This window comes from Rhododendron vialii, chromosome 7a, assembly GCF_030253575.1.
Source record: "Rhododendron vialii isolate Sample 1 chromosome 7a, ASM3025357v1".
NCBI classification, from domain to species: domain Eukaryota; kingdom Viridiplantae; phylum Streptophyta; class Magnoliopsida; order Ericales; family Ericaceae; genus Rhododendron; species Rhododendron vialii.
This window is the reverse complement of record NC_080563.1, coordinates 2,423,079-2,447,570: the sequence shown is the minus strand read 5'-3', so window position 1 is coordinate 2,447,570 and position 24,492 is coordinate 2,423,079. Positions and strand designations below refer to the sequence as shown.

General features: G+C 36.8%; 1 protein-coding gene and 1 pseudogene across 1 annotated transcript; both read right to left on the bottom strand.

The window, feature by feature from the left end:
- Positions 1-6,537: 6,537 nt before the first annotated feature.
- Positions 6,538-9,000, bottom strand: LOC131331906 (gibberellin 20 oxidase 1-B-like; annotated as a pseudogene).
- Positions 9,001-16,842: 7,842 nt separating this feature from the next.
- LOC131334153 (gibberellin 20 oxidase 1-D-like) lies at positions 16,843-21,509 on the bottom strand. The gene is made up of 3 exons (XM_058369040.1): positions 20,989-21,509; positions 17,785-18,106; positions 16,843-17,166 (listed from the first exon to the last, which is right to left on the bottom strand). The coding sequence occupies exons 1-3, from the start codon at positions 21,507-21,509 to the stop codon at positions 16,882-16,884; spliced, it is 1,128 nt and encodes a 375-aa protein (XP_058225023.1). The 3' UTR covers positions 16,843-16,881.
- Positions 21,510-24,492: the final 2,983 nt, after the last annotated feature.

Here is a 24,492-nt window from a genome sequence, read left to right as displayed (position 1 = left end):
ATGATTTCAATAATCGAATTCAATATTTTTCTCATATCTAACATGGTATCAGAGCTATAAAATCTAGGCACTGTAGATATTTGCTCTTGGTAGGCGGCCTAAGCCTCACTGTCATCTGCCGGGCACTTAGTTACTTTCTCAATCTCCTCCACGCTTTCCGATTGCTTTCACACACTAGAACGTCTCTTCATCACTAGCACGCCTCTTCACAACCAGTGCTCGTGGCTTTTCGATTCATGGCTTCTTCGTTTCTTTTCTTTCAAATTCAAGTTGGTAGACTTACTTGAGTTTGGCTTGCCTTGGTGTGGCATGGCAGCTCCTGATTTCTTTTTGCTTGGACGCTCCTAGTTTCTCTTGACTTTTTCAAATTCAAACTCAAGTTGGTAAATCTACTTGAGTTTGAGGTGGGATGTTAAAATAAATGCATATACAAAATAATATCGCGATCAAATCGTGATCTTGAGATTGTGATTTGATTATAATTAGGGTAATTTTATTCCATAGTTAATCAGTATAATTTTCTTTTCATAGTTAGGCTATCTCCTTTTGTATAAATAAAGGCCTCATTGATTTCAATAATCGAATTTAATATTTCTTCGCTCATATTTAACAGGAAACATGGCGCCGCATTTCGTCCATGAGATATATACATTGAACTCCCTCTTTGAGAGGAAAAAAATTCATCAAAGACGAAAAAATACTAAAAAGTATAAAATTATATATTTTTTGATTCTTAGGAGAATGGTTGGAGTATAAGTTTGGGCTAGATATCTGGAAAAAAAAAAAAAGACAACTATTTGGTTTTTTTATTTTTATTTTATCTTTAATGAACTTTTTTCTTTGTTTTTGGTTATAATTTTTTACTGTTTACACTCCTTTCGTCGAGATGGACAATTATTCCGAAACATATGACGCGAATCAAATGAAAATTCAAAAACGATGAACAAAATACACAAAACGACATGACAAAAATTTAAAGAGAATGGAGCCTTAGTTTCTTATAGATATATTTTTTAAACTTCACATCAAAATATTTGATTTTTTGAATTTGTTTCAATGAAAGTAATTAGAAAATGAAAATAAATTTGGTCTTCACTAGCTTACAAATTCACTTCAAAAATTATTAACAAGTCCATGTAAGTTGTTGTCATGAACTTTTGTTTGGTTATAAAGAGTTACTATATGACTTTTTCAACACCCAAAGGTAGCCGCACAAGCCTAAGAGAGAGTGTAGGGGGTGCTGGTTCCTTCATTATTTTAGCAAAAGTTTTTGCGGCTCGAGTCAGCTTTGCGCCTTGACCTGGATGACATTCAATATCATGTACCCATGTTCCTATAGGTATATCGGATAATTGTATGCAATTTCCTATTTGAGAATTTAGATCAAGAAACCAATCAATTGGAAGCAGAGTACTGCCTTCCCCCCCTCTGTGAACAGGACGATGGTACATCTTGTTCGGGGCTATAATGAAAAGCATCCACAAAATTGGGATGATAGTTTGCCATATCTCTAGTTTAGTTTGCATTAAATCGGGCCATTCACAGTTCCACTCGGAAATCACCTTTAGAGCAATGAAGGGCTAAAAAGTAAGGGAGTATATTGTAATTTTGGAGAGTAATGGGATGTGATTCTATTAGAATCCAGGCGGTGTCAATGAAATGTACCCGCTAACTGCCGAGTTGTCAAAAACTAACTGGTGGGGCAGAAAAATATGGGTTTTCGGGTGAGCCGGATGAAATTTAATACCTAATAATATACATTTGCATGGACTCTAGAGATGATTTGAGAGAGAGAGAGAGAGAGATATTTTTACCTCAAATGCCTTCCGCCACCAACTGGATTCTATACCTAATAATATACATTTGCATGGACTCTAGAGATGATTTGAGAGAGAGAGATATATATTTTTACCTTAGATGCCTTCTGCCACCAACTGGATTCTGGTAAGATATGTTAGTGTCCACTGTACGTCCTAGAATTAGGGAGTATTTTTTTTTATAATTCAGGTGTCCGGATTAGCTTATGTGTTTCTCAACTAATTTTCGAGACCCAATTTCATCGTTTTGCGGAGAGTCCAATTAAAGCCAGAGCTTTATGGACCGGCTCCAATGGATAGTTGATAACACCTGAAATGTTTCAAACTTGATATATTAAGAGAGAACAAACTCTTAAGTCTCAAACCTTGACTACTAGCCTAACCCTTGTTTGTCCTACATTTATAGCACTCTTCATGCATCTATGATCTATCAAAAGCTAGCGTTCTCCATTCTCTTTTTCTATTGAATAGATTTGGTAATGTCTATTAACCGTCTTTAACAGTATTCATCCCAAGTTTCCTATTTTCTTTCTGTCTAAACTACTTCATCTGTCTCTTACTTTTCAACGTATGGTTACAAGAATATAGAACAAAAAAAAAGTATTTGTAGGATTAAAGTTGTGACATGACACGTTAATACGAGTGAAAAGTACACACATAAGGGGGTGTTCGAACAAATAAGCCAAAATGGCTTATTTTTTGTCATTATTCAAATTTTTTTCGTATCACTTGGCTTATTGTCATTTTTTTGGGGATTATTGCATCCTCACGACAAGAGGAATCTAAAAAGTAAAAAATTTTGACCGAAATCCAATTTTTTTTAATAAAGACGAAAGCAAATCAATAAACCAATTTTTTCGTCTTTATTAAAAAAAAGAGGTTTTCGGTCAAAATTTTTTACTTTTTAGATTCCTCTTGTCGTGAGGATGCAACAATCTCCAAAAAAATGACAATAAGCCAAGTGATACGAAAAAAATTTGAATAAGAACAAAAAATAAGCCACTGTGGCTTATTTGTCCGAACGGGCCCTAAGTTAGGTCTTATATATAATCACCCCATTTTTGACACAAACACGAAAAACCCGATGAACTTTTCACAAGAACTAACCAGGTTGCTTTCGGCTCCTATGCATGGATGTGAGACCAAATTGACTTGGAATCCAGATTTAGTACTCAACTACGTGTTTTTTCAAATTTTGCAATTTAGACATTTAAACAGAGATCTAGAACACTTTAAAGGTCATTTTCAAATGAAACTGTAACATTTTGTATTCGAACTGAATCCTGCCTTCATCGTTTTTATTTCTCGTTAAGCTTTTGTAGTAGTTTTGTTATTAAAAATTTGTCCCTTAATATCATGTCTTAGCTTCACGCATTACAAAATTGGCAAAACAACACAGCTCGCGCTCTACAAGCCTTTCTCTCAATTACTTGGAATCGACTACATGAGTTCATTTTTAGCCGTTCATGTTCACAATCAATGAACGCGACATTGCTTTAATCCATCCATGCACCAATAATTGTTATCCAAAAGTTTCAATCGGGAATCCAGAATACAAATTCTATTGCATTTACACAAGAATTGAAATACAATATAATGAAACTACAAAACCAAAATTAGAACCGAAATACTGAATATGGATTTGTGAACCAAAACCCGTGTTGCACACGGTGTCCTTAAAACAGATTCACCGCCTACCGGAGGGTGTTGAGGTTACTCGGCGTCTGTCTCCCAGGATTGATCCGGCTCGGACCACGAACGTCGGAACACCACCGAAGAACGTCTTGGCGAACTAACTCAGCGTCTGTCTCTCTCTCACACAATATCAGAATGCTAGTGAATTCTTGGGTGAAAACTTGTGTTGAACAATGCTGTGAAGAACTCCTTTTATAGGCAGAGCATGACCCTAATTCTGCAGCCTTCAATACGTGGAGTAATTGGCATAATGAATGGGGGAAAAACCTCCACAATGAATAGAGGTAACCCCCACCATGAATATGGGGAAGTAAAGGCCTCTCAATCCATTCAAATTTCCAACAGTAATAATGATGGCTCATAAGATGTTCAATAGACCACAAGGTATACTCACAAGTACTGCAATACTGTGATTTATGAGGCTTACGTCCTAGCTGGGCTCCACTGACCAACAATAATTTAATTCATACCGCAGAGAAGCGTGTGCACTTTTATTTGAATCGTTCGTATTGATAATGAATGGTTTAGATCTGTTGAATACTTTTACCGGTATAAATATGAGAACAAATCTAGACCATGAAAAATACAATCCGACGGTTGGGTTCACGTGGACTGCACCTCTGCAGTCCAAGCCATTTCCCACATTAAACTCGTGCCGGAAACAAAAGTAAGCTTGTTCTTATAGTACATCGGCATATAAACATCAAGAGAGTTGGAGTTGGTACAAACTCAAAATCATTAATCTTAAGGTACAAGGAAAAAAAACAGATAAGAGAGGGAAAAGTCATAGTACAAGCTAGGAAAGAACAGAGATAAGAAGAAGAAATAGAAAAAAAGTTGGCCTTTTTCATGGGAGGGCTTTGGGGGCCGGCCTCCACCAGTTGAAGAGAGAGAAATTGGAGTAGACATCGAATCACAGCCAACAGAAGTTGTAGTTCCAGAGCAGACAACACGAATATTACTTCAAAAAACAAACCAATAGAGTGTCAACACCGTGCCCGCATTAACGAACCGAAAAATTCATTTGACAGATTGATCTGTGGACAGAGAGGAACTTGACAAGATAGAGTACCACTGGTGGGGATTTTGATTGTTCAGTTTCTATTGATATTGGGGAGCATAAGAGAGAGATGGGGAAAAGTTTGGAAGGTGGGCTAGAAAGGGTTGCTATTATTTTGTGCTAGAGATATTGAATCCAATCAAATTCTATACACTTTGGGAGATACTAGAAGAAGTTCGAAAGTGGTTAGTTGGTTCAAGTACCTTTTGAAAAGGTTGGTGTTGGAGCACCAGGACCTCCCAAGTGGGATATTGATGAGGGAGGACTATAACTGTTCAACAAATCATGCAAGCTATTGTTAAAAGTTTGTTTGAGATCAATTCTATGTTCAATTTAGTAAAATCTTGGTCGCGGTAAACTCAAAGTTGAAAAGTTGTTTGATAAATATATTGAGCACTAAATTAAAACAAATAATGAATTTATTTTAGTTCCATAGTCATAGTGATACTCTTTTGATTTTACTAGTTGTCATCATATATTTGGGGTAGTGGTGGTGAGAATGGTGGTGGTGGTGGAGTGGTGGGAAGAGTGGTGGCGGTGGCGACGACAGAGTGTTTGTGGTGGAGTGGCGATGGTAGTGGCAACGGTGGTGGGAGTGATGGTTGTGATAGTGGTGGTAATGGCAGAGTGGTGATGGTATCTATAGAAGCAGTGGTGGTAGTTGCGGCCATAGTGGACGATAGTTGCGGCTAGTGGTTGCGGAGATGGTGGGGGTGGTAGAGTGGTGGTGGTGGCGACGACAATAATAGTGGCAGCGGTGTGGAGGGTAGTGGTGGAGGAGGAAATAATTGAATGCAAGGACAGAGTTCAGTCAAAATTAAGCAACTCAGTTATCAACTTAATTCATTCAATTTTAAGTGTTGAATTTGGGTTATCAAACAATCCCTTAGTAATAAGTGCAACTTTAGTAAATGGACCAAAACATTAGGCGACCGATTAGGGCCTTGAAAGGATGCTTGAGCAGCTCTTTTTCATAATAACAAGCAAAAAGTAATCAGGTTTTCGCCTATTACGGCGATACATGTGCAGAAGCGCGACTCAGAACGTCGGTCGGTCCTAGCTAGAATACATAAGCAGAGCACTTGGTCTAACAGTTGTGTAGTTGCACTTAGGTGCAGTGAATTTGAGTTCTAACACATATGGCGAAGATTTTGATACCCTTCTTGATGAGTTGGGTAGGATTTGAATGGTAGTATTAGTTTCTTCCACGTGTGACCAAGAAACAAAAAACCTGGAATGTAAGCAGTAAAACATGCTATACAAATTAACTCATTCTTGCCCGCCACATAAGAGAAGTTGGCATCATTGACTTTATTTGAGACACAAGAAATGGAAAACCTAAGTGGACAAGTTGAAAGAGCCCTGTGTGTGCGCGTGCCTGTGTGGTGGTGTTGTTCATGAATACATGGAAAAAGGATACTACTGATGAAATGGAGTCGTTTTGGATGGTTTGACCAACTAATCATGTTGGTGACGAATAATTGATCTGCATTGTATTTGTACAGATTTGCGAAAAGATGTTTCACGCCATGGAAATGAAATACCCCTTGAAGTTGACTGATTTGGCTTTCCATAAAGCCAGCAATCAAAAGTGGCTGAATCCAACCTGTTAATTAAGCTGCTGCTAAACATGCAGCTGGAACAGCTCTCGTGTATCTAGCTATCTGTATATAAGTACGTTCTACCATACTGAAGGAACATTTCGCACATATACAATTACATACGGATTGTTAAACCAAGATAATCGAAATGTCAAACCAAGCGTTAAAAGAGTAGATTAGACGGATCAACTAAAATTTAACTGAAATTTTACGGGGTTCACTACAATACAGAGCACCTTGAACTATTCACTGTGAAACTTATTTTCAGAAAAGAAAAAAAAATGCCTACAAGCGTCATTGCTCTTCCTTCTGACATTGCTTGCACAAATATTTTCGAAACACTAATATGATTACCACACAACGATCAATTATAAATTGCTGAGAGATTAATGAAGTCCTCTGCATAACAATGTGCATCCAATAAAACCTGAAATAACATGAACCAGCAAGCACAACCAAATAAAATGCGCAACGCTCGAGAGAGTCTGGAAATAGAATTGAGATGTGTATTAAAGAAAACAGCTAAAGTACCTTCACTCATTCACAAAATCTGTTAAAAAGCACAGACGAACGAAAGAAAGAACAGGCAGACAGTGACACGACCAACCAACATAACTAAAAAGCTAATCCAACTACATAAGAAATCCATGTCGATGCACATTAAAATATCACAAAAATAAGAGCTGCCATTCAAAGAATACACAAATCATATTCCATTGAAATCTATATATAAGGTTCAATTCTCCAGTCCAAACCAGACAGCTTGAGAAGCAACGTCAGGAGACAATTGTTACAGGTCTAAACAGCTAAATTGCTATTTCGTACGGACTCACGTACCATGAAAGTGTCCCCAATGTTGACCACGAAGGCTTAAGAACAGGGAGCAATTGAGTGCCATATGCCATCGACAAACACTTGAAGCCCTCCGACGTCGTCTTGATGAAGGATGGTGAGGGACGTTGGATCACAATGGGGCCCAGTTCCAAGTATGAGTTCAGGTTTCTGGCAAGGAGGGTAATAATTTAATCTCATTATTGAGTCATTTCCTTTGAAGAAATCTCTGAAATGGAATGGGCTCACCCCTAGGCTCACTCCCAAAAGCTCCATTATCCCAAGTGACAGAGAGCTCATGGCTTCACAGTAATCTTGGAAAACCCTTCTAACAATAATTTAAAGCAACAAAAATAAAGTTTAATTAGCCAAAAACATAAGATATTCTATAATTAAGAACTGAAATCAAAAGGACCACGAACATGAGGCACCACAACAAGAAATTGACTGACGTCTTAACTGTGTTGGCGCCCCAGCCTGACCACTCATATACCGCTTGAGACCCCAAGACAAGTTGGCGAGATACCAACAAAGAACAGAAACATCAGTAGCAATTGGCAAACAATGCCCAGTTGCCCACAAAAGAGAAGCATAATATCAGACATATCCGGACTAGATAAAGACCAATTTTAGCAAAACATGTACAAATAGAATCAAGTTGACCTTTTCCTGATGTGTGTATGAGAGAGAGAGAGAGAGAGAGAGAGAGAGAGAGAGAGAGAGAGAGAGAGAGAGAGAGAGTTGTTCAAATAAACAGATTGGCATGCATGATTTTCGTACCGAAATTGTGTGAAATCTTCTCCCAGCTTGCTTAAGAAGTAGTCCTCAACCATATTCAAACTCCGATCATCACGATCATCACAATAACCAAAGGACAGCGGTTCCTTCCACGGAAGCTTGGAAGAAAACCTACCAGTAAAGCTACTAGCATATCCACAATGATCCCCTTTCTTTCTTTTTTTTCTCGGTAAACGAAGATTTTTATTAAACTCGAAGGGATACATCGAAAAAAGGAGAGAACACAAGGTGCCTCTCAAAGAAACACAACGAAAAAACAAGCAAACACCATAACATCCAATCAAAGGTTGGAGATAACACCTCAATCAAAAAGTTAAAATTTCAATTTACGAATCCCATCCAAATACCCCCTTAAAGTCTTCCACCGAGTAAATCTTAATGTCACGTTTGGTCCTCATCCACATGGCTACCCTTGTTTTAACAAGATCCGCCACTTCCCGAACCAGCGTAGAAGCATTGTTGAAGATATAATCATTCCGCATTAGCCATAACGACCAAAGTGTTGCATAGAAACAAGATTCCCAAATTTCTTTTTCAAATTTTCAAAACCGATTCCCAAACGACCAATTAGCCAAAGCCTCTACCAATAAAGGACACACTCATTTAACATACCACCAATCCAAAATCAGAAACCAAACATCCCATGAGAATTGACAATGAAGGAAAAAGTGTTGGGGAGTTTCCAGATGTAAAGAGCAGAAGGGGCATACCAAGGGAATAAGTGATCCCCTTTCTTTCTCTCAGCTCTCATCTTCTCCGGTAACGACATCCCGAAAAACAAATCCATGTTCTTGTGAGCTTCACTTATGAGCTCCAAAATAACTCCATGATTTATCACTTGAAAAAACCCATGCTTTTTGCACGCCTCATTGACAAGCCGAGTGGCGTTAGAAATGGCAAAAGGGTCGCCGGAGAGGAAGGCGCCCATGTCGATGGGCGGCACGTGGAGTTCCGGTGGTGGATCCGGGCTGGGCTTTTCGTGGTCTAGCCATATGTATTGAGACGGGATGTTATGTTCATGTCGAAGAATAGAGGAGTCGAAAGAGATGAGGTTTGGTTGATCACCTAGGGTTTCGTCAGGCATTGGTAGAAGAAGTGGTTTAGATCAAGTAAGTGTTTTGTTTGGAGAGTTAAGGTAGAGTTTTTCTGTTCTGGTCAGGGTTTGGAGAGGATATATATATATATGAGAAGTAATTATTCAATAGTTCAGAAGTACTACCACGTAATACTCCGGATCACTTTATAATCACACATTCCTGTGAGGTCCATACACTTAATAGTAAATTTCATAAGAATGAGTGGTTGCAAAGTAGAATACTATGTAGCGGTACTCTCAGACTATTGTATACAGTGACGGTCATGTCAAATTTTGTGAGTCCCACTGTCATTACATTGAATTTAATTAATGGTTGAGTTTAAGGAGTTTCCATTAATAGATAGTGTATAGATTAATTTGAGGGTCCTGCTACAATAAATGTGGGTCCTACTACAATTTTTTCCATCAAACTTTTTTTTTTTGACAATAAAGAACTTTCTAGATAAAAGAATTATTACATCCCATAGTTCATACAATCCAAAGAACAAGGCTAAGAGAGACAAAAAAGAATACATCAAGCATATCAAAAGGTACAATCTTCCAAAGCAAAAGAACGATTGAGTTGTGGGTCTCACAATGTCCAAGTCATCTAATTTGAGTGTGGAAAGATAGAATTTGATGCTTAGGCCCCGTTCCGAAACGTATAATAAGTCTTTATTTTTTAAAAAGACAATTTTAAGCTTAAAAATAATGAGTTTATTAAAATTTAAAAATATGCAATATGAATCTTATTTGAAAGATCTCGATGAGATCTTTTATACGGTACAAAAAAAATTAAAAAATTATTTTTTATTTACACTATTTTTAAGTTTGAAAATGTGAAATAAGTACTTATTTTTTAAGAAGGTGTTCTGGAACGGAGCCTTAATTAAGTTTAATGTTGTGGGGCTTATATGAAGAGAATGTTATTTAATACTTTCAGGAGTATAGTCCGTCATCTCATATTACATGTGGGGTCCACAAGAAGCTCATATGTAGGTCTGACATGTTATGTGACGGGAGGGAGTATATTCCCGGAGTTCATAATAACTACCCTATATGAAGGCCGAATTCTTGAAGTACTCCCTCCGTCCCAATCCTTTAGTCCCTTTTGAGAGTTCGTGTTATTTTTCAATTGATTATATCTTGCAATCTGTAATCTTTTAAGTGATTTTGAAAATATCGTTTAAAAAAGATTATTGAGATCTATCAAACAAAATTTATATTACATATAAAAATTATTACCAATTCAAAGTTATAATTAATTTTTTTATCCGATTTGAATATGACAATGGACAAAAGAATAGAGACGGAGGGAATAGTAAATTTTAAATACTGTGGGTTTAAACAATGTCTGTGTTTGTCATGTTGCTTGCGCTGTGCTCTGTTTGTGCTTCCTCCTATTACTAAATTAAAGTACTCTAATATACGTATGTCCACGTCATTTAACACTTATAGCTAGGTGGTCAAATCAAGCCCTCCAATCAAGTCATAGCCTTCCCTCACTTGTCAATTCAATATTAGGCAAAATCTTAAGTTATTATGAAGGGTTTATGGCTTGTCTTGTCCTAGAAAGAGTTTACTTGTAAGATAGAACATAATGATGATGGGCTAGGTTATGTTCAAAGAAGTCTAAAATGGGTTGTCAATAGGGTTAAGGCTAAAAGGTAGCTTGTGTAAGTGTCCAAAATCACATGCACGCACTACACTCTCTTCTCTTTCTCTCTCGGCCTCCACACTCTCTCTCCCTCTCTCTACTTTTCTCTCTCTCTGTCTCTCTCTCCCTCCCTCTCTCTCTAGTACTACATATGTATATATCCTCATATATGGTTATATATATGAGTACACCTAGGTACCAAATAAGCTTATTAAGGCTACGAAAAGAGAAAGTTCTTGGAGAGCTTTCAAGTGACAACTCAATGGAAGGAAAAATGATTAAGAGTTTCCTAGAAAGTGTAATTATGCAAGCATAGGCTCATATAGGCATGCTAACATAGCTTATAAAGTACACACACACACACACACACACACACACACACACACATATATATATATATATATATATATATATATATATATATATGAGTATAGGAAAGTAACTCTAAGATAATTAGGTTTAAGGCTATACCTTAGGTTTGCATGCATGGCATACATAAAGATTATCACCTTTGGAAGCAAAATGATGGCCATGACTCGTCTTATCAAGGTTATATATATATATATATATATATATATATTGGCAAGTCACTTGTCCATTATCCAAGAGATAAAAATTCTCCTAGCATTTATTAACCAATGGTTAATGAAGTAATGATGGTAGTCATGGCCTTGAATGACCAGTCATGGGTGAAATGATTATTTTAATGGCCTAATGGTCCAATTAGGGTTAGGAGAGGTTCATAAGGCTCAAAGATGGTCAAAAATGTCCATTTAGGGTTAGAAAAAAGTAACTAAGTGAATTGGTAGTCCGGTTCCTCCAACTAATTGGTTGAAAACTAACTTTACCAGCCATGTAGGGCTTTTAATCAAGAAATAAAATTTAAAGGACTAAAATCTAATTATGACGGATTATAGAAATTAAAAAGGAATATTAAAAGTAATATTAAGTAATTAAAAAGAAATTCCGATAAATAAATGACATTTTTATTAAAAATTTCGAGTCGTTAGAGAGAGAGAGAAAGAGAGATTTTTTTACCTCAGATGCCTTCCGCCACCAACTGGATTCTGGTAAGATATGTTGGTGTTCACTGTCCTAGATTTAGAGAGTACTTTTTTTTATAACTCAAGTGTCCAGACCAGCTTACGTATACCTTAACTAATTTTCAGGGCTCAATTACACAGTCTTGCGGAGAGCCCAATTAAAACCGAAGCAAAGCTTCACGTGGACCGGCTCCAATGGATCGATAGTTGATAATACCCGAAATGTTTCAAACTTGATACCTTAAGACTCTAAGAGAGAACGAACCCCTAAGTCTCAAACCTTGACTACTAGACTAACCCTTGTTTGTCCTACATTTATAATACTATTCATGCATCTATGATCTATCAAAAGCTAGCGTTCTCCTTTCTCTTTTTCTATTGAATAGATTTGGCAATGTCTATTAATCGTCTTTAACAGTATTCATCCAAGTTCCTTTTTTTTTTTTTGTCTAAACTCCTCATCTGTCTCTTACTTTTCAACGTATGGTTACAAGAATATAGAACAAAAAAAAGTATTTGTAGGATTAAAGTTGTGACATGACACGTTAATACAAGTGAAAAGTACACACGTAAGTTAGATCTTCTAATCACCCCATTTTTTACACGAACACAAAAAACCGATGAACTTTAAACAAGAACTAACCAGGTCGCTTTTGCTTCCTATGCATGGATGTTGTGAGACCAAATTGACTTGGAATCCAGATATAGTACTCAACTACGTGTTTTTTCAAATTTCGCAACTCAGGCATATTTAAACAGAGATCTAGAACACTTTAAAGGTCTTTTTTTTTCTCGGCAAAAGAAACTTCTATAAATCTCGAAAGGTTACATCAAGGGGAATATCGAAAGCACACGACGCTTATGAGATCAGACAAAGAAGAAAAAAAGGAAGAAACACTAAAAATAAGCATCAAACACATATTATAATTTCACCTTTCTAACCCCATCAAGGAAACCTTTAAAATCCTCCACAGTGTATACCTTGATATCGAACTTCACCTTAATTCACATCGCAACTCTGTTTTTGATCACCTCACCCACTTGCCCTACTCCAGTCGAAGCATTATTGAACACGTAGTCATTCCTTGCCAACCACAATGACCAAATTGTAGCAAAGAATGTCGTTTTCCATAAATGATTCTCCAAATTTCTAAATCTATTGTCAAACCACCAAGTAAAAAGATTCTAGAGATTGAGGACACACCCATCTCACATGCCACCAATCCAGGATCAAAGACCAAATATCCCGGGAGAATTTATAATGTAGGAAAAGGTGCCGGGGTGTCTCCAAATGCATAGAACACAACAGACAAAGTGCTGAATTGCCTTCAAGGATCAAGTTTCTACTTTGAAGCACAGATCTAGTAGTCACTCTATCCTGATTTAAAAATACATATAAAGAGTAAAAAAATAAGTGTTCCGATTTTTAATTCGTTTAAACCGGTGCGAAGATTTTATTTTTCTTATCATTTCATCTTAAATGGTCGTAATGAATTTTTGGCTCTAAGGCCTTTCAATGAGCACTCTAAGAGAGACCTGAAACTAAATAATAAGTCTTAGGGTACTTGTTGAAAGGCCTTCGAGCCAAAAATTCATTATGATCATTGAAGACAAAATGATAAAAAAAACAAGATCTTTGCATCGATTCAACCGGATTGAAAATTGAAACACTTAAATAATATTAAATAAATAAAAATGAAAAAAGATATAAAAGTTATTAAGTAAATAAATAAAAAATAAGAAAATGGCGTGGGTTGAGTGAATTATTGCCGGGGTAGTTTGGTCGGGGGGGACGCGCAAATCTCCACTTTAAAGGTCATTTTCAGATGAAACTGTAACATTTTAAAAACACAACAACATTAGGCAACTTTTGAAGGGTTCTTGATTTATCTATTCCAGCTAGTTGTTTGGTTTGAAAGAAAAGCTTGTGGGTATAGTTCCATACCATTTTGATGCTAGTTACGAAATTGTGTATTTTGTATTCGAACTGAATCCTGACTTCATCGTTTTTGTTTCTCGTTAAGCTTTTGTAGTAGTTTTGTTATTCAAAATTTGTCCCTTAATATTGATTAGCTAGATACTATACTGCCGGAGGCGCGAGAGAGAGTGAGAACTTTCCAGAGCACAAAGTTGGGAGAAATTATTCAATAGTCCCGGCACACACACATGGTGGTGCTCCAGATCACACATGCACCACACATTTATATGTAGTTCATACATTTAGTCGAGAACTCGATCAACTAGAATAGTACTGAATAATTAGACGTTTCTTGGAGGTGCTCGTAGATGCCTTGTTAGTTTTGTTTTCTTTGGTTTGTTCTGTATCTCGTTTTGGTTCATGTAAAAAAAAAAAAAAAGTTGCTTAAAGGGTAATGCTCTATATCAATATTCAGGCTTACATAAAAGAAAAGAGTTAATTAAATCATGGTCCCAAAATCACCCACTACTTCATGTTAGTTTTGTTTTCTTTGGTTATGTTTCTGTCATAAAGTTATTTTTTTTTATCGACAAAAGTAACATTTTATTAAGAATAGAGAAAAAGTGTTTCTATCATATAGTTGATTGAAGAACCTCTTTTACCCCAATTAATGCAAAACCCTAATTGGTATTCCATTTAATGATAGGGCTAATGCTAATAGACCTCTTAAAACAAGGGCCACACCTGCCTTCTCTCTCTCCTTCGTTACCCACCAGCAATATAATAACTAAATAATCTGTGAATGCAATTTCAAAAAACTCGAAACCAACAAAAAAAAAAAATTGGTATATTTGACTCCAAAATGGAAAATGGCAAGTTCGACAAAATAACAAGATAAATTTCGAAAACATGGAAAGTTCTGAAATTAGTCTAAACCTATCATGTTTTCCAAACTACCCTCTGTCCCTTTTTTTGTGTCCAGTATTCTATTTTGGGCTGTCCCTTAATAAGTGTCCATTTTGTAGAGTTAGGAGGTAAAAGTTGGTGTATTGTCTATTTTGTCCCTAAAAGTAGATTTTATTTTGAAAAGTTAGTGAGTAAAAATGTAATGATAATGGATAAGTAGGGAAAGCGGAGAAAAAAGTTGATGTGAAAAGTGTAATGATGATGTCTTTTTAATAAGTTGAAATTACAAAGCAGGACACTTAAAAAGGGACGGAGGGAGTATCATTTTCGACAACATGAAATGCTTTTCAGCAAATGACTACAACTTAAGAAAACTTTTTTTTTTTTTTGGGTCAAACGGAAATATTATAGAACTGTTAGCGAAACCGAATCATGCTACAAAGTATCATATTACAAGCCATCCTAAATAGGATAACCAAGAACAGAACTAGGTTCTAAGGTGGCCAACCCTCCTGGCATCAGCAAGGACAAATTCTCTGTCGGCAAACGGAAGAGCCCTATTGATAAGTACAGAAGAAGAAGGAAAAGAAAAGAAAAGAAAAATGGCTCAACTGTGTAAGAATCACGCACGTTGTGTTTCCTCACATGAAAAAGATAAAGGTAGCTTTGTTTGTAGGAGTAGACTATTTGATTGAATGAGTTGATAATTCTTCTCGAAAGGATCGATCTCTGTGGAAACATGGTTTTCTGCAAATGCCATTCACATTTGGAAACCACTTCAAAGGTTCCTACAAAAGCATTTTTCAAAGTTACTTATAAGATGATAGTACTGCATACTACAACGACTAGGAAAACAGATATATTGATTTGGCGAGCAAAAGGATAGAATTTCGTCGCAGAAGATCCCACTGACTTTTAATTTTTGTTGAATGCATGAATGCGTTAAACCAATCGATCTTTTCTTCGGCCAAATTGCCGTGCCTATGCTTTTTAATTTTTTTTTGCAATTGAAGTCGTGCCTACGCCTGGTTAGCCGGTATTTGTTGATGGGAATTTTCTTTGTCTCAATTTTATAGTGGTTGAAATCAGAGGGAAGAATGAGGTCCACGTTAATTACTCACGACTTGTACTTACGAAGCCCTTATACATTTCTTTGTAGGATTTCAAAGGTTTATCGCAAGATAGTCTAACCGACACATGATCTAGCTAATTAAGCTACAGGTGGTGAATGCTTTTTGTTGTTATTGGGATTTGTCCCACATCGGTTAAATATCTCCTCCAAAACTAGTATATGAGCTTGGGCAGCCTCTCCACTCTTTGCCAATTGGTTTGGAGTTGGATGCTTTAACATGGTATCAGAGCTATAATTTCGGAGGCTTTTCTCCTTTGTTTGTGTCATAGTTGCACTTTATTTCATTGTGATTCGTGTGTTCCGAATCCTTTGTTGACCTCTCCACGTGCGAGTCAGGGGTCGCACGTGCGGGGGAGTATTGGGATTTGTCCCACATCGGTTAAATATCTCCTCCAAAACTAGTATATGAGTTTGGGCAGCCTCTCCACTCTTTGCCAATTGGTTTGGAGTTGGATGTTAAAATTGGGATTTGCCCCACATCGGTTAAATATCTCCTCCAAAACTAGAGCTTGGGCAGCCTCTCCACTCTTTGCCAATTGGTTTGGAGTTGGATGCTTTAACATGGTATCAGAGCTAGACTTTCGGAGGCTTTTCCCCTTTGTTTGTGCCATAGTTGCACTTCATTTCATTGTAATTCGTGTGTTCCGAATCCTTTGTTGACCTCTCCACGTGCGAGTCAGGGGTCGCACGTGCGGGGGAGTATTGGGATTTGTCCCACATTGGTTAATCATCTCCTCCAATACTAGTATATGAGCTTGGGCGGCCTCTCCACTCTTTGCCAATTGGTTTGGAGTTGGATGCTTTAACTTGGTATCAGAGCTAGAGTTTCGGAGGCTTTTCCCCTTTGTCTGTGTCATAGTTGCACTTTCTTTCATTGTGATCCGTGTGTTCCGGATCCTTTGTTTACCTCTCCACGTGCGAGTCAGGGGTTGCACGTGCGGGGGAGTGTTGGGATTTGTCCCACATTGGTTAATTATCTCCTCCAATACTAGTATATGAGCCTGAGCGGCCTCTCCACTCTTTGCCAATTGGTTTGGAGTTGGATGCTTTAACAGTTGTTTTGTCGTTTATTTCGTTGTTTCGTGCTGATTTCTGTAAATAGTTTATTTGCTTTAGACGAAGTTCACAAGCAAAGGGCTGTGGCCAAAAAGAAAAAAAAGGTCCCACGATAAAAAAAAGGCAATGGAACAAGGAGCACATCATTTTCTTTATTCCTACAAATTGCATCTTACTAATCGATTATTCTCTCCACATCACAAAGACCTCAAAAACTCTATTTACCAGAATAATCTCTCTCTCTCTACTCTCTCTCTCTCTCTCTCTCTCTCACACACACACACACACACACTCAGTAGTTGTTGTTGTTGTTGCACTGATATTGAAGCCAGTTGAAAAAGGCATCCAGGGTTTTCATGTCTGCTCTATAATGCTTCTGAGTGAATTCAAGAAGAGAACGCCACGTGAAGTCTGGATATAACCTTGGAGTAGTAGTATTGTTAACCAATAATCCATTTGGTGGAGTTACCACCTTGTCTAGCTTTGGACACAGAAAGAAGACAAGTGACTTCCTTGCTGTTTCATTGTTCACCACAGCTCTGTGCAGGCAACTCTTGTACATACCATTTGATAGAGCCTGCATCAAACATTCATATATTTTCCAAGTCTATCATCAATCAATCAGTACCTTCCAAGTTCCAAGTATATATTAATTCAATCCCAAAAAGTGATCAGTGCCAAAATTTGAACTACGTACGTATATAGATTGTAATTAAAACAATTAATTAATTCGTACTATTTTTTATTATGATTGAAATAATAGCTTGCATGGTATATATTAATGCATGTATATCGGAAAACAGAAATGGGGTATCCAAATGAAAAATTAGCCATAAAAGTTCTTTGAATTTATTTGGCAATGCCAAATTAGTAAAAAATGTGTGTTGAGGGAAATGCATTTATTTAAAAAGTAGGTTAATGATAATGGAGACATGAAGATGAATGCACAATGCAGCCACACTGCATACCTATATATATAGTAATTCTATGGAATATAATGAACGTACTACTCCTATTAAGAGTGTCATTGTGAGACATATATTGTTGAAAATGTATTGTCGTTTTTCACGACTGTCCTAAAAATAGATCGGTTGGTACGATGTCGTCGAATGTCACAAAAGACTTAAACGAATCCTTCCTATAAACACAGAAAGCGTAAGCGATCGAAATTACTATTCCGTACGGACTCACGTACCATGAAAGTGTCCCCAATGTTGACCGCGAAGGCTTCAGAACAGGGAGGAATTGAGTGCCATTTTTCATCGACAAAAACTTGAAGGCCTCCGACGTCGTCTTGATGAAGGATGGTGAGGGACGTCGGATCACAATGGGGCCCCGTTCCAAGTATGAGATCAGGTTTCTGGCAAGGAGGGTAATAGTTTAATCTCATTATTGAGTCATTTCCTTTGAAGAAATCTCTGAAATGGGATGGGCCCACCCCTAGGCTCACTCCCAAAAGCTCCATTATCCCAAGTGACAGAGAGCTCATGGCTTCGCAGTAATCTTGGAAAACCCTTCTAACATTTTAAAACAACAAAAAATAAAGTTTAATTAGCCAAAAACATAGATATTCTATAATTAAGAACTGAAATCGAAAGAACCACGAACATGAGGCACCATAACAGAAAATTATTGATGTCTCAACTATGTTGAAACTCCGGTCTGACCACTCATACGCCACTTGAGACCCATGACAAGTTGGCGAGATACCAACAAAGAACAGAAAATATCATTAGCAACAATTTCAACTGCAAACAATGCCCACCAAAGAGAAGCATATAAGAGCGAAATGATATTGGTACCGATGGTACCGTAGGAAATACACCGACGGCCGCGCCAGGCCGTCTTCAGCCACCGGACGGCCAATCCGAGCAGTCCAAAAATTAAATAAAAAAAATCGAGTGGGCTCAAGCAAGAATCAACGACATCCGACTTGCGTAGATGCTCTCGATCCAAACACCCTATTTTTCGTATATATATGCATATATGTATTTACGAAAAAATAGAGTGTTTGAATCGAGTATCTACACATGTCAGATGCCGTTGATTTCCTATTAGGCCCACTTGGTTTTTTTTTTTAAATTTTTGGACAGTTCGGATCGGCCTTTCGGTGGCTAGAGACGGCCCGGTACTGCCGTCAGTGCATTTTCCCTACGGTACCCATGGGTACGAATAGCAGCTCTCAATATCAAACATATCCGAACTAGATGAAGACCAATTTTAGCAAAACAAATAGAATCAAGTTACCCTTTTCCCGATGTGTGTATGAGAGAGAGAGAGAGAGAGAGAGAGAGAGAGAGGAGTTCAAATAAACAAATTGGCATAAATATGAGGTTGCGGATAGAATCAAGTCAAGCTAATCAGGTTGCGGATTGCCTTGCTTGTTTGGGGTCACAACAAGAAGATGAAGATTTGTTTGTCACTAAGGCTATTTTGTTTGCGGCGAGGAAATTTGTCCTTGCGGATGTCATGGGGGTTGGTCATCTTAGAACCTACTTGGTTCTTGTTTATCCTATTTTATGATGGTTTGTAATAGGGCAAAGTCCACTTTCACCCCCCGTAGTTATCGCCATGTGCGGATACCCCACTCATGATTCAAAATTGAGCACATACCTACATGTGGTTTTGAAAATGTGTGGATAGACCCCATGCCGTCATATTTTTCATCCATATTAACGGTGGTGTATCTCACACAATCATTAGCAACAATTTCAACGGCAAACAATGCCCACCAAAGAGAAGCATATAAGAGCGAAATGATATTGGTACCGATGGTACCGTAGGGAAAATACACCAACGGCCGCGCCAGGCCGTCTTCGACCACCGGACGGCCAATCCGAGCAGTCCAAAAATTAAAAAAAAAATCGAGTGGGCTCAAGCAAGAATCAACGACATCCGACTTGCGTAGGTGCTCGATCCAAACACCCTATTTTTCGTATATATATGCATATATGTATTTACGAAAAAATAAAGTGTTTGAATCGAGTATCTACATAGGTGCTCGATCCAAACACCCTATTTTTCGTATATATATGCATATATGTATTTACGAAAAAATAGAATGTTTGAATCGAGTATCTACACATGTCAGATGCCGTTGATTTCCTTTTCGGCCCACTTGGTTTTTTTTTTAAATTTTTGGACGGTTCGGATCGGCCTTTCGGTGGCCAGAGATGGTCCGGTACGGCCGTCAATGTATTTTCCCTACGGTACCCATGGGTACCAATAGCAGCTCTCAATATCAAACATATCCGAACTAGATGAAGACCAATTTTAGCAAAACAAATAGAATCAAGTTAACCTTTTCCCAATGTGTGTATGAGAGAAGACCAATTTTAGCAAAACAAATAGAATCAAGTTAACCTTTTCCCGATGTGTGTATGAGAGAGAGAGAGAGAGAGAGAGAGAGAGAGAGAGAGAGGAGTTCAAATAAACAGATTGGCATAAATATGGGGTTGCGGATAGAATCAAGTCAAGCTAATCAGGTTGCGGATTGCGTTGTTTGTTTGGGGTCACAACAAGAAGATGAAGATTTGTTTGTCACTAAGGCTATTTTGTTTGCGGCGAGGAAATTTGTCCTTGCGGATGCCATGGGGGTTGGTCATCTTAGAACCTACTTGGTTCTTGTTTATCCTATTTTATGATGGTTTGTAATAGGGCAAAGTCCACTTTCACCCCCCGTAGTTATCGCCATGTGCGGATACCCCACTCATGATTCAAAATTGAGCACATACCTACATGTGGTTTTGAAAATGTGTGGATAGACCCCATGCCGTCATATTTTTCATCCATATTAACGGTGGTGTATCTCACACACCTCTAGAATGTAATCTGAGTTGTTCATAATGTATTAAATAAAAAATAGAGTATTTCTATAAAAAAATCATCTCGTTCAGGCATTAATAACCTAATGATCTAATTTTTAGTAAATTCATTTAAAATTTTAATTCATAACAAAATCGACTCGACCTTGAGCTTTTCATTTTTTGATTGACTTGAATTTTGGCATAAATGTAGTACTCGTCAAAATTTACAATATCAACAGTTCGAATTCAATTTTTGATATAGGGGATGATGCGGTTAGATTTAAAAAAAAAAGAGGAATCAAGGGACATGATGAGGGTATATCGGTCTTTTAATATCGTGTCCGTTAATGTGAATGGAAAACATGACGGCAGGGAGTCTATTCACACATTTTCAAAAACACAAGTAGGTTATGTGCTGAGTTTTGAACCTTGAGGGGGGTATTCGCACATGCCGATAACCACAGGTGGTCAAAGTGGATTTTGTCCTTTGTAATATGTTACTCGTAGTATGACTCGGTTTTGCTAGTGTTTTATAATATTTCCGTTTGAAAAAAAAAAAAAAAAAAACAGATTGGCATGCATGGTTTTCATACCCAAATTTTATGAAATCTTCTCCCAGCTTGCTTACGAAGTAGTCCTCAACCATACTCAAACTCCGATCACGATCATCACAATAGCCGAAGGACAGCGTTTCCTTCCACGAAAGCTTAGAAGAAAACCTGCCAGTAAAACTACTAGCGTATCCACAGTGATCCCCATTCTTTCTCTCAGCTCTCATCTTCTCCGGTAACGAAATCCCGAAAAACAAATCTATGTTCTTGTGAGCTTCACTTACGAGCTCCAAACTAACTCCATGATTTATTACTTGAAAAAACCCATGCTTTTTGCACGCCTCATTGACAAGCCGAGTGGCGTTTGAAACGGCAACGGGGTCGCCTGAGAGGAAGGCGCCCATGTCGATGGGCGGGATGTGGAGTTCTGGTGGGGGATCCGGGCTGGGCTTTTCGTGGTCTGGCCATATGTGTTGAGCCGGGATGTTATGTTCATGTCGAAGAATAGAGGAGTCGAAAGAGATTATAGGGTTTGGTTGATCAACTTGGGTTTCATTAGGCATTGGTAGAAGAAGTGGTTCGGAGAGGTTAAGGTAGAGTTTTTTTTTTGTTCTAGTCCTATGTTCTCTGTTCTGTTCTATTCTGTTCTGTTCTGCTCTGTTCAGGGTTTGAAGAGGCTATACTTATATATAGGAGTAAAATGTGGTTATTGTGACGGTCATATCAAATGTTGTGAGTTTCACTATCATTACATTGAATTTAATTAATGGTTGAGTTTAAGGAATTTCAATTAGTAATAGATAAATAAAATTTGTGGGTCCTACTACAATTTTTGTCATCAAACTTTTAAGTTGTGGGTGTCACAAGGAAGTCATCTAATTTGAGTGTGGGAAGATAAGAATTTGATGCTTAATTAAGTTTAATATTGTTGTGGGGCTCATATGAAGTGAATGTTATTTAATACTTCCTGGAGTATACTCCCTCCTCTCATATTATAGGTGGGGTTCATAAGAAATTCATATGTAGGTTTCACATGTTATGTTATGTGACGAGAGGGAGTATACTCCTGGAGTTCATAATAACTATCCTATATGAAGGCCGAATTCTTGAAGTACTTCCTCTGTCCTAATTTTTTAATTCCTTTTGGGAGTTCGTGCCATTTTTCAATTGATTACATCTTGTAATCTATAATCTTTTATATGATTTTGAAAATATCGTTTAAAAGAGATTATTGAGATCTATCAAATAAGATCCATATTATGCATATAAAAAGCATTACCAATTAAAAGTTATAATTAATTTTTTAGCCGGTTTAAATATGACGATGGACAAAAGAATGAGAACGGAAGGAATAGTAAATTTTAAATATTGTGGGTTTAAACAATGTCTGTGTTTGTCATGTTGCTTGTGTTGTGCTGTGCTCTGTTTTTCCGTCATCCTATTACTAAATTAAAGTACTCTAATATATGTATGTCCACGTCATTTACTATCTATATATATAGCGAGGTAGCGTGGGAGATAGAATTCAAGTTCAACATTGTGGGGTTTAGAGCAAGATTACCAGCATAGGTAAACTAGCTTTGTAGCTATTTTAACTTACCAAAAGAAAAAAAGTATTTCTACAACAGAGTAGGTAAACATAGAGGTAAAATGTATTTATAAACAATGCTTAGCCATTTTAACCTTAGCACTACTCATCAGGTATGTAATTTTTAACATTATTATCTCTCTCCTCTCTCCGTTCCTCTCTCTTCCTCTTTCTTCTTTTTTTTAAAAATTGCACTTTGGGGCACTGTTGGAGAAAGAAAAAATTTATAATTTAATAAAGGATATGTTAAATGGATAGTGTTGGTGTAGTGTTGAAAGAAATATAAGTAGGTAAAACAAAAAATATGCACTGTTCACAATTTTTTTTACCTAATTACTACTTCCTCCGTCCCTAAATGTTTGACACTTTTGGAGGTTCTAACTTTTAAGGAACAAATATTATTATATTGTACAAAAATTAAGTGTCCAATCTTACCATTTTAGTGTACTTTGAATAGTACTTGAAAATTTGAAATTGAAATTTGGTGTCCAAAAGAAAAGTGTAACATAGGAAATTTACCATATTTTGCTTTTGGACTTTTCAAAATAGACAAATAATATGGGACAATAAAAAGCATGAAGTGCCAAACATTTAGGGACGGAGGGAATAATAAACTTGCTCTTCGAGTATCTGTATCACTGTATCAGACTTGTTAAAAGTTCACGCAAACTAAAGTAGTGAGTGAAATCTAAAAAAACTCCAAAATCTACTCTACACCACCAGGCTTGCTATAATGACCTTACAATATGAAAGAGGAACAGTTCCTCATTTAGAGCAAGTACACCAACTAATAGGTAAAAATAGGTAAAAATACTAATGAACAGTATAAATTTTATATTTTATCTACTCATATCTCCTTTAATATTATACCAACATTATCTATTTTAACTATCACTTCATAAAATAATACTATTTTTTTCTTTCCCTACTTCTAGATTTGATTTGTGAAGTGTGTGTGTGAGAGAGAGAAAAAGAAAGTAATAATAAAAAAATAGAAAGCTTGTGAATAGTTGATAGGTAAATTTACCTAGGAACTGTAGCAAAATGTAGTTTAGCTTCATGTTTTGCTTTTCTGCTGTAAGGGGATTTTCTTGTTGAAATTCTCTATTTTACCTTAAAAACAACAAGCAGAGAAGCTGATAAACTTGCTTTTAGTCAGAGAAACTATTCACTAGTCACTCTTATATAATATTATTATTCTTAGCCCCACCCCCTATTATTATATTATTTTATCAAAAGCCCTCCAATTATTTACACTAACAGCCACGAGAAGCCCCACATTACTTTAATTAAAAAAAAGCTCCATCCCCTATTATTATAGTGTTATTTTAATTAAGAAAGTAGTATGAGTAAAGAGCTTGATTTTATGTAATTTTTAAAAAATGACTAGTTAAAATAGAAAAGTGGCATTTGAAGATTAATTTTTTTATTTTTTAGATTCCTCTTCTTATGACGATGTAATAATTTTCAAAAAAATTGACGAAAAATTATTAAATACAAAAAAAATTTAAATAAAAAAAAAAAAATAAGCCGAACGGAGCCTCAGTCTCTCTCTCTCTCTGTGGAAAAGCTTGTAAATGATTGGACTTTTCTTGTCCACTTTCAAATAGAAACCCACCCCATGATTAGACTTTTGAGTTTCTTGTCTACTTTCAAGTACAAACCCACCCTACCCTGTTCCCTCTATCTATCAGGCCCGTTCGGCTAAATAACCCTACCCTGTTTCCTCTCTCTATCAGGCCCGTTCGGCTAAATAACCTAATTGGCTTTTTTTTTTGTCTTTATTCAATTTTTTTCGTATTTGTTAATTTTTTATCAATTTTTTAGAAATTATTGCATCAGCATGATGAGAGGAATCTAAAAAGTAAAAAATTATTATCGAAATCCAATTTTTTTGAATAAAGGCGAAAAAAATTGGTTTATTGGCTTATTTTTGCATTATTCAAAAAAATTAGGTT

Bases quoted from the DNA above. Each gene is read 5' to 3' on its own strand.
- LOC131334153 (XM_058369040.1), bottom strand. From the start codon at position 21,509: ATGCCTAATGAAACCCAAGTTGATCAACCAAACCCTATAATCTCTTTC. The intron at 18,107-20,988 runs GTATGAAAACCA...TTAAAATGTTAG, and splicing joins GAAGATTTCATAAAATTTGG to AAGGGTTTTCCAAGATTACT. The intron at 17,167-17,784 runs GTACGTGAGTCC...TGTTTGATGCAG, and splicing joins ACATTGGGGACACTTTCATG to GCTCTATCAAATGGTATGTA.